Here is an 18,934-nt window from a genome sequence, read left to right as displayed (position 1 = left end):
TCTCATTGCATTGGTCTCCAAAGACCAATGGAGGTTGCTGGTGAAGACGGACATCAAGCCTTACATTTCACTTTTATTTGTTGTGTGTAACGATCTACTATGTCGCCATACACCCACAATTCTTGCCTTTTCTCCATCTAAGGCTTGCTGCTTCATAACGATTTATCACTGTACACATATTCAGAGAGATCTGAGCTGTCATTAAATTTGATATATCTATATTATCTTCCAGTAAGTAAATGTCTGCCGCGGTAGACCGTTGAAGATAGTTGTTAACACATTATGCTTATCCACCGAAGTCCAGAATAATTGAGACACTCAATCTCCAGTGACTTTAGGAGAATCTAAAGAAGATAGGGAGGGTATTTGGAAGAATGTAACAGAGCATCCTTAATCTTTTTGAAGTTTGGGACATTTAGAATCTCATACAGCGCCTGGTCGGGGATGCTATAGCAATCGGACCTATTGACATCTTGTAACCCAGGAATTGGAGTTGTGATAATTATTGCCTATTACAAACCTATCCCTTTAAAATAGGCCATAACATGCAGATTGGACTGTTGTCTACATCAAGATCTGCAAGTATCATTTTTTATATAGAATAGTTGGAGGAGTTGGAGCTAAACTTGTACTTACGATTCCTTTGTAAACAGCAGTTTGAGCAGCAATCTGAAACGTATGAGATCCTCACAGCAAGGACCCAAGGTGTATGCATCTCAATGGCTTCTATTTCCAAGTGATTGTTCTCACATAAGCAGCTACACACTTGAAGCAGACAAAGTAATATGTCCAGCATCTTCAGATAGCTCAGTAGTTGAGTACCAGAAACCCACATCACTGTTAATGAGAACATGTAGAAAGCAGTAGTGAAGAGAGCAGAAGAATCTGTTCAGACCAAGGTACTAGGGCTTGCCACAACCAGAGGAATATGTTTATGAACAGAAATAGGTGGGGACCTAGGGAAGTCTGTTTGTTCTCTTCATATTTTTTCTTTTTCTTTTTACTATGTCCGAGTCCGTACTATCATCTATAGAGCTAGTCTGATTCACCAGATGAATAAATGAACCTTTCTGTGAAGAGAGCGCCTCTGCTAGAAGGAAAGGTTTACTGTACTATCACATGAGTGCCTTTTTTATCTGCATTAACAGCCTAGCAATTATTGTCACACCAGTGGTTTTCAGGCATTTCTTGGTTATTCTGAAGGTCACACTTTCTTAGGGGTGTGAAGCCACATCCTCCAATCAGTGTGGCCTAGAAGCACTTTGTAGCTGGTCATCCTGAGATGAGTGTTTCCCCATAGGCGGGGTCCCCGGAGCAGTTTGATGCCAAATTGTGTACACATTATGTAGAAGAGACAAAACCTCTTGTTATCGTCTTCTAGCAAGTACACGTGTACATCTTTGACATATGTTGCACAAGTCTAGCTACAAAGCAGCAATTAACGGTACAAGAGCAGGACTTTACAGTAGTCTTCGATTTTTGCACGACCTGAGTACAGGATTAAAGGAAATAAACAGAATGTGAACGCTGGAGAGGAAATGGGTGTGTAAGAGGCGGAAAGGAAGTGCTCACATCTGTTGACAGTCGATGCACCAGCGGTTTTTAAAGTCCCAGTGGTGGTTTCTATGCATACCATGACAAATGCTCTGTGTACAGATTTGACTTGTGGGGAATACTGACTACTTTTTCTACGCCATTTTGCATACACAGGTGTCTATATGTAAATGTTTGTGCACCAGAATGATATGCACGACTTCACTAAAGCTGTGAACTGTGCAAGTCGCACAAGGGCATGTCAGGGGGTGCAGCCATGTGCAGTGATACGTAGAAGACCTGCTAATTGATGTGAAATTGCTGGCATGTCTGTGCTGGCATTACTCATTCCCAATCATCATATGCTTGCTCCAGTGTACCATAGACTGCATACCATTTGCCTCTGTTGTTTAGATTTTACAAGCTGTAGGATCTACAATATGTGTCCCAAGTCCAGCGTCATCAGACTGGTTTTAATCTGTTTTGTGAATCTACGCCATGCTGCTGGTCCTGGCATAACTGTGATTTGTACTCCACCACCCAACAAACGCCCAGCATCCCCCAGGGATGTATGTGTAACATAGCCTGCACTGCATGTTAGCACATTATGGCACTTCCTTGGAATGGCCATAAGTACCCTTAATCAAGTCTAAGAGACCTAGATGAAACTCAGGGACAGAGCACAACTGATTAATCATAGCCAGGACTCACAACTTCTCATATACCCACAACACTAACATCCACTGCGTCAGCATCCAGGAACACAAGTTCAAGTTCAGAACTTTTTCTTCATCTCAAGAGATCTTCACAGCAAACTCTTGTCTCGCTGATTCATGGCAGTGAAGCTTCTATCAGACAGAACCTGAAAGCTGCTCCAGAATGGAGATTTTAGTTCCACAAATGTTTTGAAAGATGAAAATAGTTTTGGGCCAAACTTGCACTGCAAAGCGGATAGGTTCACTACTCACAAAGCCTACATATTGATCCCTTTCCAGCCAAAAAGATCCATTTCCAACCCTAGGTCCTAAGCTGTATTTTAGCACTACATGTGAGGTTAAACACCCATAGAGTGCAAATCCTGAATTAGGAGGTTCGTTTTGCTCTCAGGCTGTATTAGCTGTAGGTCTTTAAAGGGGGTTCTATTGCTTGTTGCCTATTTAACACTTGCATCTTGTCTACGTGAAGGGCATCTGAAAGCTTTTATGCTACTACTAAAGTGAGTTACAAACGCAAACATGTCTTTGACACCAGCAAAGAGAAAGACGAGGAGGGACAGAGATGCATTTGAAAACGTTTGGGAATTGGGAAGCATGAATAAAATGTGTTGAACTTGCATCTCTTTCATTCTAGAAAAAACACTGATCCTCTCTTTTCGTCACCCTTCTATTTAGTAGACCATAGATCTGGCTTTCTAGAACTGTTGTTGACATGCCTGGTGTCCTGTAATCACCAGGACATCTTCTAGTGCCATATATTTTGTGGCACTTTCATGACAACAATATGTACCTTGGACGAGGAAAGGGTCAAAGATCCTCCATAGGCGACTTTGAATTAATGTGTTCAGGGTTATCTCCTCTTTGTATCCTTATTGTTGAACTAAATCATATTATGAAACAAGTGTTTATGTTGACCCATTGGGCTCAAGAGGAAAACTAACCTCACCTCCTGCACTCATAATGGTGTTGTTATGTTTACACATTGCCTTGCTAAGTAAAGTGTTTAGGATCTGACTCTTGTCTCCTGAGAGACTATTGCAATGATGCACTACAATTTATTTACCATAGTAGTTATTCACACTATTGGGCATAAGGTGAAAATGCTTGCACGCCACAGAGGTCTTCACAACTTTGTTCAGGAAAACAGGAAAAAGTGGAATTTTGCCATATAAATTGGCAGCATGCCCCACTCTGTAGCAGTGGGCATCTGAAGCTAACCCTTCTCTATTTGCTTGGTTTTTTTAATAGGTTATTCAGAAATTACTTCTAACAGGACTACATGTGACAGAAATTGAAACTCGGGTTAGCAGGTGCATGGCTTTTTCATGAGAAGAGTAAAAATAGACCTTGTACTATACAGAAGAAATGTATACTACCAGACTCTGAGCTAGACCTTTATGAATTCTCGCTTAACAATGCCATGCATGGCATGGGCGTTTCAGCTCACGCACACCCGTATGCTACTTAAAACCCCTACATTAACAGGGCTGGGCCTTCTTTTTTCTACGTTACTTGAATGTGAAGGAGTAGACCAATCAGCTTTTTTGTTTAAATTTGGTGACCCCAAATTTTTCAAGAAAATAAAACTGAAAGTTCTACAAGGGATTGCATACACTTGGTATAAAGTGAGGCATGCGACAAATGTTGGATACTACTCTGGGAGGGCTCCCATATGGGATCTACCCATCCCCCCCCTCATGGACAACAGATGCCCTTATTAACCCGCTAATAGAGGCGGGCATAAATAAATGGGATGACCTGTTTATGGATGGGACATTACTTCCATGGGACTATCTAATAAACAGAGTAGGCACAAGATTTTCGAGATTTAAATATATTCAGATCTCTAGCTGGTTACAGTCATACAAAGAGCAGCCAGCACGGATTAGTAAGCTGCCTATAGGTGGCAACAGCGACTTGGTAACTTGCCTCTTGGACAGCCCAGCCGTAAAAAAAGAAATTTCATGTTGGTATAACAAAATAATCGATGAAATAGATGCCAACTTTCATCTACCGACGTCATTATGGGCTGAACTTATGCCAGGTGTAGATGTTGAAGAACTTTGGTTAGCTTCTTGCTCAATGCTTTGGGACTTAGTTAAACCTGCATGGCTTCGTAGAAACCATCTATTTACTATACACAGGGCATACTATTCCCCTCAGAGGTTGACTAAGTTTTCTTTAACAGGCCCAGTCTCATGTCCAAGATGCGGGTTAATCGCAGCATCAGACACCCATATGTTTTATGAATGCCCAAACCTATCCGGTTATTGGGAAGCCATTGGTAATAAGCTTTCTCAACTTCTGGGTGAACATATCTCCATAGACCTTGCTTTTGTCATATTTGGTCTCAAGAGTAAAATCCGCAATGCCGCAACTAATCTAATATTCTACTCCATTCTAGCGGCGCGTAGGGAGATATGTAGGCATTGGAAAGACGCTCAACCACCTACAGAGCATGAATGGCGAGCCTCACTTCTTCAAATTTCCAAACTCGATCTTGCCAGAGCAGGTAACCCCAATAGGAGAGCCTTTTGGGCTTTGCTTGGATAGCAGTGATAAACTTGGGTTTTTTTTTTTTTTTTTTTCCCCAAGTCCTATGATTAACACGTACATTGCTTATCCTTGCTGCCATGACTGACAGTCCTGGAGCTATGGGGGTCTCGATAACTTGGACACTATCTCCTGAGGCACATCCCTAAGCAAAAATCATGTTTGGCTGCTGTGATTGGTGCTGTGGGGAACTGGTCTTCTTCCCTCCCGAATAAACTTTCTCCTACCAGCTATAAGCTGAGATAGCACTGCACGCGACCATTCTTTCTTTGCTCTGTGGCGGTCCTTTGGTTTTGATAGATTGGAGCTATGCACGTAAATGAGGACAAAAAAAAAAAAAAAAAAAAATAAAGAAAAAAAAGAAAAAAAACAATGCCATGCATGAGAATGAGCCTGAAACAACATATGGGAGATATAAGAACAGACCATGTAGAACATGGTACAAAAAGGAACGCAAAATGACAGTAAATTAACCAATAGACTGTAGGCTATTGCAGTGATTTTTAAAGGATTTGAGAGAATTCCACAACACTCACTATAGAGTGAACTATAATCTTTGCTACACTTAAATCAGTTTTCGTAACGGAAGTAGCCGCATTTAAATAGCTTGAAGTAATCCTCTGTATTATCATTTAATAGCATTTAACACTTCCTGGGCCCAAGACATTAATTTGCACTAGGACAAATTGATGATCTAAACCCATTCATCCTTTATTTAAAAATATACTTTTCACAAGAGGCGGCTACAAATGTTTTGTTTTTGTAAAGATAAAAATAAAGATAATAGATGTTAGCATTGATTTTGAGAAGGATTTGCATAAAGTTTACTGTACAGTTTTCATAATGGTCGTCTTTAGGGAACAAACCATAATTGGCTAGATTTTAATTTAAACTTCATAACACCCTGTGCTGCAACATATGTAGGGTACGTAGAAACAACCTTGTTTCTTTGCTTCTTCTGTATGACTATTGTTTCAAGAAAAAGGTATCTTGCAGAGTGCCCCATGAATCTTTTCAGTCTCCCTTCCTTTTGTAAATATTTATATGCATACTCTACAGACTCGATTCCTCAGTTCCTAATGTAGCAAGGGAACACTTTAGAACACTAGATGACATATGTACAACTCAGTATATTTAAATATGTTTTTGTAATAGGTGTTGCTAAGATAGAAAGAGATCCTTTTAACTGGCCTAATAGTTTTGGACCAGTCCACTTTCTGGTGTCACATTCAAGATTTTGCATGTTATCTTTATTCCTTAATCTGACCTTCATCTTCCAAATAAACAAGATGAGTGAGGGCCCTACATTTCAGTTATCATGATCCCTAATGTCTAACCATTAAATTAAATCAAATCAAAATAACCTTCCACCAATTAGACTATTGTAATATTCTTTGCAGGTTCGTCCAAAAGGTTGATCGATTGATGACAGTAGGTACCTAGAAGGTAAAGAACATAGCCAAACCCTCAAAGCACTGCATTAGCTGCCAGTAAAATAGAAGGACAAGTTCTAAACGCTCTACACTGTATGCAAGCCATCCTTTAGCAAGGGCACAGGATGTGTGTAGAAGGTGGTCTTTATGCACCAACCAAACTCTCCTAACTAACAACAGTTTGTCAATCTTTCAATGAACATTCCAGCAAGCAAAACAAAGACTACAAGGCCACACGTTTTGGAACACCCTCACCGCACAACAGAAAGCCAAAACAAGCCACCTACTAGTCCCCAAACTGTTGAGAACCATTTTTTTCAATCAGGACTACAAATGTTAAGTTCGGTTAGTTGAGGATGCACAACAAATGAATGTTGTCAAAGACAATATATCTTTGCTCCTAAGTAGACTGTTTTGATCAATGGTATTTAACCTTTGTCTTTACCGCTGACAAATATACACCCATTGACACCTATGTATTTGTACTCAGTAATAGCTTGTTATTGAAAAAAACAAGTTTATTGACTAACTCCGTATTTTGGCCAGAGTTTTTTTTTTTTTTTTTTTTTAAACCTTAATTAGCGTCAAAAGGATATACAAGTCTAGGCCTACAACCAAATCGGCCGGCCTCAATACGTAAAGCAATCAGAAGTTCCAAGGCAAACATTAAAGAGTCAATCAGCAAGAGGCAGAGGCAATATAATCGTAAAAAGGGGGAATATACCTAGGAACCAGAGGGCCAAGACACAGGAGCAAAAAAGGTTAATTTTATAATATGGGGATAAGGCGTACGACAGGCTCACTTTCAATATAGAGACGTCCGAAGTCCCAGAGCCAGCCTCAGCGACAATAAGGGGGTATGGGGCCGCAATACAGGAGAGGCAACACAATTCACACAGGAAGATCGGGATAATTTAGACACAATCGACACTTGAACATTATCATCGTTACATGCCCACCACCCAAACCACAGCTAAGCCAGAACAGAGGGATCGGAGAAACCTTACATCAAAACTAACCCGTCATAGTGACCTCTAGGAAAAAGGAGGGAGGGGGACGGGGGCGAGGAAAAGAGGGGGAAGAGGGGGGAAAGAGGGGGAGGGGAGGAGGACAAGACGGAACAATGAGAAAAAGAAATGAAATACAAAAACGAAAGAAAGAAGACACGCCGACACAGGCGTCCCGTGGCGGGAGTACAGGAGAAAACAGGAGTATCAGCACCAGTGAGGGTACAGCAATCGAGAAGAAAAGCAACCGAACCATAAAAGGAGGGTTAACGACGCCACACACCCCACCCCGAACACACCACGGGAGGCAGGGACAGACGTGGCATTACTATAAAGAGATACAAAAGGGCCATAGAACCATAAAACAAACAACAAATAGAACCCAACCCACCCATCCCACCCTGCACCCCTGTAGAAGGCTATGGCCTACCCTTCAGACAGCGTGCCTGTCGCCCTAAACCAGAACCCGAAATATAGCAAGAAGGAAAGAGAGAAGAACGAGACAAAAAGAAACAAAAACAGAAATAAAGAAAACAGGAGGGAGGAGCATAAGAACAGAAATCAATATGGTCGGCCGCCGCCCTCCGCCCAACCAGACAATCGCAGCAAAAACAGACCAGGACGACACCCCATCAAGCGCCATAAAACTTACAGAGGAGGGGACCACCCACCGCTCTATGGGTACAAACAACTGCGCCACTAAGTCGTATACCCATAATCAACCAGGAGTCGTGCATATCACCCCCATCCCTTCCGAACCACAAATCCCACCCACCACATGACAGTGTAAAATGAGATACTCAATACAAGACCAGCACACAGTCGAAAAAAATGTTGACTACCACGTAGACATGGGGGGTAAATCGGTCCGCAAGTGAGCAAAAGTCCGAGCAGAGAGTTTAAATGCATCAGCAATCGCAGCACGGGTGATGAAGAACAGGAGTTCAGTTTCGCCGCTTGGGAAGGCGAGGGGGTCTCTGTAGTAGACAAAGGCGAAGCCATCGGAGCAGGTGCAGGCGGCAGTCCACCAATATTTCCAGGCATCCGAGCCGAACAGGGCCGCGGCACAATGTCCAAGTCCCCGGGGTCAGAACCTCGAAAAACAGGGAGCTCCAAAGTCACCGGCACACAAAATGATCTTCGATCAGCGGCAGCAACACTTGCAGCAATCGAGGGGGGCGAGGCAATGGAGTCACTGAAACAAGAGGGCGGCAAGAAGAAACGGCTGCTCAAAATGGCGGCAGATCGTGGCGGACTCACAGGGACATCGGGGGCCAGGGATGCGCGCAGGGATCTCAGAGCTTCCAGGATATCTCTGACCGTAAGCTCACGCTCACCAGACCGGACCACCGCGCAATTAGGCAACCCAAGCCCGCCGCCACAAGGCGCTTCATGTTTCAGAGGGTCGGCCGCCATTTCGCGAAGTCAGCCCAGTCGCGGCCCTCCGCGACCCACAAAAACCAGTTAAAAAATGTAGGACTTCACAGAGCTCCGGGGGGTTCCCAGCAATGGCAGCCTTGGTGCCGAAAGGATGTCCGCCCAATGCGGGTCTCCGCCTACACCAGCACCGGCGCCCCCAACAAGCAGAGTCCGGGCGCAGAGGTCCAGGGCCGCCGGTCAGAGCAGCGGCGGGGGGAGGACCCCTTCACAGAATCAGTCCCCGGTGCATCTCACCCACATCAGCCGCGCGGTCACCAGGGCAGGCCCGGATCAGGATCGCCGGGATTTTCGCACAACGGCTCTCATCACTGGTTCACTCTCTCGACCGGGGCCGACAGTCGTCGGACCCCACAGGCTAGGTCCCGGTCTATGTTCAACGGAGGCCCCGGTCTTGCGGAGGACACAACTTCGGAGCCGCTACACGTCGAAACCTCCGGGCCAAATGGTGAGTACAAGCGAGGTGTTCCGTTTCCGATTCTCCGATAATGTGTCGTCTCCGGACAGGATATTATACAGGATACATGATCAGGCCGGAGGCGAGCTAAAAGGCGACCATTACGCTCGCGAGCTTGGCTCCTCCCCATTTTTGGCCAGAGTTGATTATTTTCAAAGGCACCCTGAAGTGGACTAGAACTATGTGTGTGGTGCTATACCAGTTAAACATATATAGAGAAATACGCTCAAACCCTTTATTGATAATACTAAGCTGTAAGAAGCCATTATTTATTAATTGTAATACTCAGCCATTTAAATGGCAAAATAACTCAAAATCCAAATAGTTGTAGCTTTCAGTACAATAAAGCGATCATGTCACACACCTTGTAACCACTACATAAACTACTGCGTCTGTCTCATACATTGCTTTGTAATGATGATCTTGGAGCACCTGGTCGGCTGTAGGAATCCGTTTTATAGCACATATGGTGTCTTAACTGATAGAGACCTTTGTACGCCCTGGTTTTATTGTTCACGCATCAGTCATATATCCTATACATATTGACTACAGCCACTACTGACTTCTTAAGTGCAACAGTAACAATTTCATTGAAAGGTGTCTGCGTTCTGCGACACCGAATGCGTGTACAATTTTAGTAATGTAAATTCCTTCCGAGTCATGTGCCTAGAAGGTTTCCCTGCCTGCAAGGGCCAGAACTTTGTCTCTGTCTAGGTTCTAATAAAAGTGAATAGCGAAGCATATCTGAGTGTCCAAGGCGTGACCTTTATTTACAACTATCGCAGTGAAATAAAGCTAGCTTTGTCACCCTTTCACTACCCTTGTACACATTAGGTTTTAAGTCTTGTAAAATGAGGCCACCTTGGCAGCATTAAGCACATGTATATGGCATTCATCATCATCGTATATAAATACATTTACTAGGACCTATCAAGGTGCCTTGCCTGAGTCAACCAACACTTAGTAATGCTATTACCCATCTTTCTGATTTTCTCTTCCAGGTTGCTGGAAGAAGAGGCAGCTAAGAGAACAGAACTAGAAAAATGGCACCGGCAGCAGGCGCTAGCTATTCAGATGACGGAAGCAGAGAAACAAGAGCTTGAAAACCAGAGGATACTGAAGGACCGCGCTCTGAAAGTCGCTATGGAACAGTTGGAACAGCTTAAGGGTGAGCGGCTGGAAGCCCTTCAACAGTATCAGGTGAGGCACTGCACACCGCTTTAAAACAAAACACTGCTGTGAAATTTAATTCCTGGGATAGAATATCTACAATAAACAAGGAATGTCACTAAAATTTTAATAATTTTCGTAAGGCACTTTATTTTTGCACTGCTACTCAGTCAATCCGAGACACATTCCCGGTTACCAACTATTCATTGGGAATCCCATGGCAGGGTAGGTCATAACATCACCTGTTCTGCTGTGGTTTTTTCACCTGTAGGTGAGAAGGAGCCCAAATGATGAAGGGCGGTCTCGGTCGTTGACTGATGGGTATTTTTCTGACACTACTTTGAAAACCCTTGGCATGACTGTAGGCATACCATTTGGTCCCCTGACACAGACAGCGAAGTAGTTGATTGTTTCTTTGACCCCATGCTATAGTGAGTTGGTATATTTGTAGTTGTTGGGGGGTGTAGCATGGTAGGGTCGTTAAGCTTCCCCTAGGACCCTCCTCATTTGGTGTTGTATATAGGATGCAGTTGGATACATGGCAGAGCCTTTTTCGAAGATTTGGGGAAAATGAGATTAGTGTACATACCTGCATTTGACATTGGCGTAAGTTCATATTTCATCACTACAAATACAGCTCCGGACTTTGTGGTGGCGTTTCGTTAAATACCATTCTCAGGAGTGCAACAGGCTAAAGAATTTTCATAGCCGACTGGATAAAGCAGTCATTTTCTGTATCAAGGAGCAGCAGAGTAAGCAGAAACAAGAAGCATGGAAGCATTGTGCACAGTGAAAGCAGAGACATCTAGAAACAGTGAAGCAATCAGAAATATTGCATCCAACAGACAGGAAGCCATCGAAACACTGCAACATACACAAACAGTTTGATTGTGAATATTTCATTCAATGGATTAAGAACAATCAGAAACATTGCACCCAGGGGAAATACATCCACAGAAACACAGTATCCAAAATAATCATGAGCCATCGAAACATTGTATATAATGGAAGCACAGAAGAACTGAGTCCAGCAGAAGCAGAGCCACCAGAAGTATTGCATCCAGCAGGTTCAGTGCTCTCAAAAGCATTGTATGCCACAGAAGCAAAATATTTTGATCCATTGCACACAAGACAGGCATCGAAACATTGCAAGCAATAGCAGCAATGTAGTCTGAAACTGTGCTTCCAATCGAAACATCATCCAACAAAAGACTGTGCCCAAGCCAAAATATTCCCCAACTTGAAATTGTGTCTGCAGAAAACCTATGCCCCTACCACAAGCTCTGCTTCCCAGCGGTTCTCATTTCAAAATGTATCCACCACAAACGCATTATCCCCTCAAATGGTGGCCATACACATTGGTGCCTCCAGGGTTGGACTGGGACAGAAAATAGGCCTGGGCACCAAAATAAAAGTGCCCCCATTAGTGAATTAGATAGCTAAAAAGTAGCTCATGTTTGCAAATTGGGACAGTTTTGAACTTGTAAAGAAACCGGTATATGTGTTTCTCAAGTTATGCAAGGCTGTGTGGATTTGAGCTTGCTGCAGGCTATGTTTGTTTAAATATGAGGGAAATCAGCAGTAAAAGGTGGCCCCACAGACCATATAACAGGCTCACACACTGACTTGTCAGACCAACCCATGATTGCCCTATAGGCCAGTTTGATCCTGGGTGGCCCAAGTAAGCGATGATTCTAGGACTGTTATTTGAACATTGTGCCTCCTCAGTTTATCTCACATTAGTAGCCACTCACAATACTATGTCCTCTTATCAGTGATGTCCTTCACATGAAAGAACAGGATGTGTATGGGAGTGGTAAAAGGAATGGCAAAGAATGATAGGCTTTTAAGGCTGTGATGGAAATCCCAAAGATGGGATGAGAGATAAGTCTGTAGCTAGAGTGAAAAGATGTACAACTGGCATCTGCAGCTGGTGCAATTGTGGTTGTATAAAAGGGAAATCGGATTGTCCAGTCTCTGCAGCACGGGCCTGGAGGCCAAGCCATTTGTGCTACTTTTTGTTTCAGATTTGGCAAATGGAGAAACTGTTTCTAGCAATCAAAGAAGTGCCTTTTTATGAACTACGCAGTGTAACAAGATTGCCTACGGTGTAATATGACACTTGTAGTTAATGTTCTTTTCTAGAGGAACAAAGGAAGTGTTCACATTTAAGTATCATGTGTTTGTAGAGAATAGCTCTAGAGATGTGAATTATGGCATGTTGAAAACACTAAACAATAAAGGAGGTGTGTCTGCCCTGGCTGTCGAAGATGTTGGGCAGGAGTTAAATTAGGTGATAGTTAACATTTGGAAGTTAATCTGAAAAAGGGCACAATAGGACGCTTTCCTATACTGCACAACATATTAAAGCATAAGATTGCATCTCGAAGACATTTGATGCCAGTTGCACTTTAAAGGTTTATACCCAGCAACATGGATTGAGGTGTAGAGCTGTTGGAATGTTCAGAGTCTACCTGTGTCCAGGGAATGATTCCCTTAGTTCACCAGATTTTCATTAGAGGTATTGAATTCCACCAAGATCTGACTGGCCCTGACAAACCAACTGATTTGTTTAGAATTCTCCTGGAATCTTCAAAATCCCATGAAATCTGACCCAAATTGGTCAAATTAACTAACTTGTTGAAAAACTTTGGAACGTAAAGATGTATGAACAATTGGTCTTTACTCTACTAGGACGCTATAGAAACTCATTGTAATATAGTTCTCTTTTTTGATATGCCTATGAACTTGGGCCCATTATAGATACATTCTTGGGGATTCGTTTTTTGATAAGTTATGTTGAAATACAGTTTTTCTATGGTGAAGTAAATTAGATTAAATAGGTTTATGGAGCCCTTGATTCTAATATGTACAAGAAGAATACAAATGTGTGAGGATATTGCTTTTATATGAACAAGGTTTAGGATTCTAGGGCTAATCTTAGAGCCTCTACACTTAGAGAGACACATCACCACACTTTTAGAGTTTGACTCAGAAGCCAGTGCTCTCTATTGGGGAAAATAGTGTAAGGGGCAGAGAGAGAGAAACTGGCAGCACATCACCAGTGTGATTAAAGGATCTCTGGCAGGTCACTCTCAGAAGGCCAAAGTTCACACACTACCAGTATGACCTGTAAATCCTATGAAAACTTTAAACGAGCGTGTTAATAATAAGCAACCAAATTTGACCTCTCGTACAAAATGCTCCAGTCCAGGACTTACTAGGTTTCACAAGGAATGCTGGGAATCCATTGTGCAGCTCAGAAATGCTGGAGACTGGAGGAGATGGCCACCAGCTCAGAAATGCTGGAGACTGGAGGAGATGGCCACCCTCTGTGGGAGGATGCAGAGACAGGAACAAGCCAAGTAAATATAGTGGTAGTCATTCAGGCAGCAGAGCAGAGTATTCGAATAATTCACCTCAGCCAAAGAGCACATGTGCACATCAACAAATTGATAACTGTAAGAAGGTCAAGGAAGGAAAGGGGGGAAACATTCAAATGTGTGGGACAGGAAACATGTTGGTCATATTATTGGTCAAGAAGTCACACATCTACGCTGTTTATTTATTTATTTATTTATTTACGAGTTTGTATAGCGCTGGAATCGACTCCAACTGGAGTATCTCTGCGCTTTGGGCCGGTTTACATAGACAGAGGAGATGAATGATACTGAGGCTAGATCTCATTTTTAAACAACAGAGTTTTAAGGTGTTTTCTGAATTTCAGATGTTCAGTGCATAATCTGAGAGTCAGAGGGAGTCCATTCCACAGTGTGGGTCCTACTACAGATAGTGCTTTACCTCCGTGTCTGGCTTTTTTGGCACGAGGTACTACCAGTAAATGGTTAGTGCTAGATCTAAGCGATCTGGAGGGGATGTAGGGTGTGAATTTCTGTTCCAGGTAGGTAGGGCCTTGTCCGTTTATGCTTTTATGAATAATACAGCATATTTTAAACTTTGCTCTTTGTCGAATGGGAAGCCAGTGTAGTTTGTTTAAGAGTGGTTTAGATGCTGTTCTTGGAGGGGCATTTAGGACTAGGCGAGCCGCCGTATTTTGGACTACCTGGAGTCTAGCCAACACTCCCTCGTTGGCAGAAAGAAGCAAGCCGTTACAGTAGTCGATTCGACTCAAGATAAGGGCCTGCACTAGAGTTTTTCTAAAAGAGTCGGGCAGCAAGGGAAAGATTTTGCGCAACATACTAATAATGTGAAAGCAAGAGCCTGCAATGAAGTTGCTATGTTGTTTAAGCGACAATTCCTGATCGAGGCGGATCCCTAGGTTTTTAACGACCTGTTTGGGTTCTGGGACCGTACCAAGATCAGATGGCCACCAGTCCGGGGTCCACAATAATTTGGCCTCCACGAATAGCATAACTTCAGTCTTGCTGACGTTGCACTGTAGATAGTTGGTAGACATCCACTGTGCAACGGCCTTCATGCCTGCAGAAAAGGAGTTCCTTAATTCAGCGGTGAGAGTTTTAAAGGGGAAGAGGAGCTGCGTGTCATCCGCATATGACACAGGGATGAAACCAAATGTGCGCATCACTCTTGCCAGGGGTGCCACGTAGATGTTAAAGAGTGTTGGGCTCAAACAGGAGCCCTGTGGCACCCTTTTGAAATCTCTACCTCCGCTGATCGATATGCACCCATGGTGACAGTCTGGGTGCGATCGGATAGGAAACTCATTAGCCTGGCAAGGGCTTTGTTCTTGACTCCTACGTTCGACAACCGGTCAATAAGGATGTTGTGTGACACGGTGTCGAACACTGCCGAAAAATCTAGTAACACTAGAATCACAGAGTAGCCTTTGCCCTGGAACATATGCAAGTCATCGGTAATGGACAGGAGGGTGGACTCTGTACTGTATTTCGGCCTAAAGCTAGATTGGGAATAGTCTAGGCCACCAGCTATTTCAATGTAGCTGGATAGGTGTCGGTTTACATATTTCTCTGTGAGTTTTCCCAGAAACGGTAGCAGGGAGATGGGCCTACGGTTTGCTAGTTCGTTCCAAGGTATAGCAGTGTTTTTCCTAATAGGCCTAACTAGTGCCTGCTTCCATTGTCTGGGGACAGAGCCTGTACTAAGTGACAAATTGACAAGGACATAAGGCTTCCAGCAAGGTGGGCATAAGTCTGGCTGGAATGATATCATCAGGGCTGCCACTTTTAATCTGTATAGTGAGTGCTGACAACTCCTTTGAGGTAATAGGGGGAAAAATATCCAGGGTATGAGAGTTTTGATTGTGTTCTGTTTCGTGGAAAGCGAAACCTGCATCGCTAGTCATGATATTATTAGAATTGACTATTTTCTCGTAGATAGTATCTATTTTGTTAGAGAAAAATTGGGATATTGGGACAGTTGCAAGGAAACTGCCAACCTCCATTGCCGCTACCTACGAATCCCCCAAAGCACCCACCTTCCATCTGAGCCTTGCTATGATTGGTCCAGTGTTTACTCTGGCCTGGAAATATGGCTTATCCCTCTGTTCTCCAGCACTTACTTGCTCTCCAAAGGCTCCCCTTTCTTCGTTTCCTACTCTGTTTTTCCTTAATGTCACTGGAAGCCCTGGAGCTCGAGGCGTCTCTTCCTGTTTTTCTCAAGGCAGTGGCTCTGGAAGTACTGAACGGGTTCTGCAGTACCCACAGATTACCTGAGAGAAGTTTATAAGGGGAATGGTCAATACTATGGCTCTTTCAGGTGTTTCTTTTTCAATGCAGCCTTTGCCATGTTTTCAAATCCGAGAGTCAAATGTTAATTTTAATAAAGCACAGTTCAAAGAGTTATACCTTTTTTTTATTACTGTTTTACCATTTTTGAATGAGATATTTGACATGTCTCTGCCTGCAAATTGAAAACAATTTGAAACGTGAATTTTAGTCCAGTAAAGGGCGCAAGAGTTTATGTCAAAGGTTTACTAATCCTCAAAGAACCAAATATATATTGCAGGCTTCCTTTCAACAGTTTACCAATATTTTAATCTATTTCACCACTTTTGGAAGCATAAATTAGATGCAGAGTAGCACAAACTAACATCTAAATATCTTACCTGAATATGCCAGCCTTCAGTATTACGATAAATTGAGTGTGTCCAATATAGATCAAGAAGGCCTGATGCATGCCTGATGTTCACGATAAGCTCAACTCTTAAATTATCATTGAATGACTTTAAATGCAAATCATTTTCATGGTCAGTGGTGATCCTGAGATGTTGTTGAATGGCCCTGCTCTAATTCTTTTTAGGTAACCAGAGTAGGTTTGCTGAGATTTATGTTGCACGCTCTGGCCAAAAAGGTTCTCTTTCTCAGCAGATAGCAATCACAAGACTTTATTCATCCTCACAGTGGCCATAGTCTTTGGCCCACAGCGCTGTGCACATGTTCCAATATTTTCAGGAGCATTTCCCATTGCACATTATTCTAGGGACATTTTTCCATTTCAAGGCACTGTTAAGGTATTACATCTTCTGGGAGCACATTATTTCTGACGGTAGTTTTTCTACTGCGCTCAATTCCTTAATGTGTTTTTAAATCGTATCACATTATTTCTCCTGGTAACTTATTCATAACTTCGTGTGTTTAGTTGTGGCTCAATACTTTCTTACCAGGACAACATTTCAAATGTTACCTCAGACCCTTAGTCAGCTGTTGACTGGCTGGTTGGTTAAGATATTTTCTCAAATACATCTTTTCAGTGAAGAATGCATTTACTGTAAATGACAAGGCACTACCATACCAAATGTATAGCCCATTTACTCATATTGTGGCAAAATGCACTTCACAAGGCGCCACTGAATGCTATTTTGTAAAAATAAAGTTTATGCGAACCTAGCACCCACTGGAGAAATTGACTTATTCACCACATTCTCTAGTTCAATAACATCAGCATTTTCTAAAAGATTTTTTTTAAATGCCTATAATGAGCAGCCATTTTTGTCCGGCAACCCCACTCTGAGAAGTGCTTCATCTGCACTGCCTCAAGGATCTTATTCCAAATATTTCTGACAAAATGTTTTTAAATAGTAAACATTGAGACACATATAAGTTGTCAAGATATTCAGAGATGTCTTCTTCTTGAATGATTGTTAAATTACCATTGTTGGTTTTGCAATAGGAAGTGAAAAAGAAATTGGATATGGCAGCGAGTAAGACCAAGAGCTGGAAGGACAAAGTAGCGCATCATGAAGGGTTGCTTCGATTGATACAGCCAGGTATGATCGTTATTCCCGCCGTCTTTCAATTGGTCTTCAGTCTGTGTCATTTCATTGTTCCCTTTCAACCTGTTTTTAATGTTTGCCTATTTTGTTTTCTTGATGGGCTAATGGTAACTGTTGATTTCCCTTGCCATAGAGAAGTGGTATTGACATACCACATTCAGATGATCAAAATCAACTAATAATTACAAAATTGCCATTCTTTAATGAAGCTATAAGACTTGTTAAAATTAATAAAGGTTGTACTGCTATATAAGTGTATGATATGACATCTGAATAGTTTTGGTTTGTCGCTGGATGCTCTCTAGCTCGGTATTTCTCTTTGGATGCATTTTGCAACCTGCAAGATTAATTCATGGTAAACAAATGGCAAGTGGCTTAAAACAGAAAATCTCCCTGGTCATCGGAGAGCAGACATAACACCTGACTAGGATCATAGGTGCAGATTCAAGAGCTCTTGAAGGACAAGGACACTGTCCTGTATTGTGACTTAGCTTGTGAGAATAACAGAACAACGTGAGAGTGGAGTTAGCCGATTGTTGTTGTGGTTAACCCAATAAGCAAAAGAGGGCATGTGGGAAGCACATGCAACCATGGAGTTTCTGAACCTCTGGCAGTACTGCATGAACATCTGGATTAATTTCAGCCATCTTCTTCCAAGTCAGCCTGGGATATATTTCTCATAGTAGAATCCGAAAGGGTACAGTAGTGGTACTGGTTAGCCTAAGCAGCAGCAGCCCTCCCCACCCCCAAGCCTGTTACTTCACAATGAGCACTGATAAGAATGTGACCGGCCCATCTCCCCAGCCTCTCCGTTCTCCCATATATAAATAATATCTGGTGTAGAACAACATCCATGAAGGCTTGTCTGATTGCACACCCTGCCTTGCCCCAAGAACAGAAGCACCGTGAAACAAGAATTATGGGGATTATGAGGGGCATGGTGTTGTGTCCCTCATCATAGAAAAGAAAGCGATAAAAAAAGTGAAGTAACAACATTTTAATAGTGATTACTGCGAGAAATTGGAAGTATGTGAGTCCTTCACAATTAATAGCTCCTTAATTGTGTTGTTACTGAAAACCACGAACCCCATTGTAGCACTTGATTCTCCCATGGCCTACTCGGGGGACGTGGTGTGGGTCAGTGATCCCAATCCACTGCCATGCTGCATCAACACTCAAAAAATTATTCACCAATCAGTGTTTTAACTTTTAAAAAGGAAAAGGAAATGTATTACACACACAATTAAATACTATACATTGAATTACACATATGTACATCAGGTAGATGGAAAATACCTTTGGTGACACCCTCAAATAACATTTTACCCCAATAGGCCCTGAACCTCATAATCAAAATGCCCTCCCCCAGCTATATCCGATGCAACATCACACCATAAGAGGGGTCTTTATTGATA

The 18,934-nt window shown here is 42.6% G+C and overlaps 1 protein-coding gene across 1 annotated transcript in view; it reads left to right on the top strand.

Moving 5' to 3' along the window:
• The window catches only part of SWAP70 (switching B cell complex subunit SWAP70), a 434,919-nt gene that overhangs the window by 328,673 nt on the left and 87,312 nt on the right, over positions 1-18,934 (top strand). The window contains exons 10-11 of the mRNA XM_078680959.1: positions 10,138-10,336; positions 17,417-17,513. Of these exons, the coding sequence (XP_078537085.1) occupies positions 10,138-10,336; positions 17,417-17,513 (296 nt within the window). The remainder of the gene's footprint in view (positions 1-10,137; positions 10,337-17,416; positions 17,514-18,934) is intronic.

This window comes from Lissotriton helveticus, chromosome 3_1 (assembly GCF_964261635.1).
Source record: "Lissotriton helveticus chromosome 3_1, aLisHel1.1, whole genome shotgun sequence".
NCBI classification, from domain to species: domain Eukaryota; kingdom Metazoa; phylum Chordata; class Amphibia; order Caudata; family Salamandridae; genus Lissotriton; species Lissotriton helveticus.
This window is presented reverse-complemented; position numbering and strand designations above follow the sequence as displayed.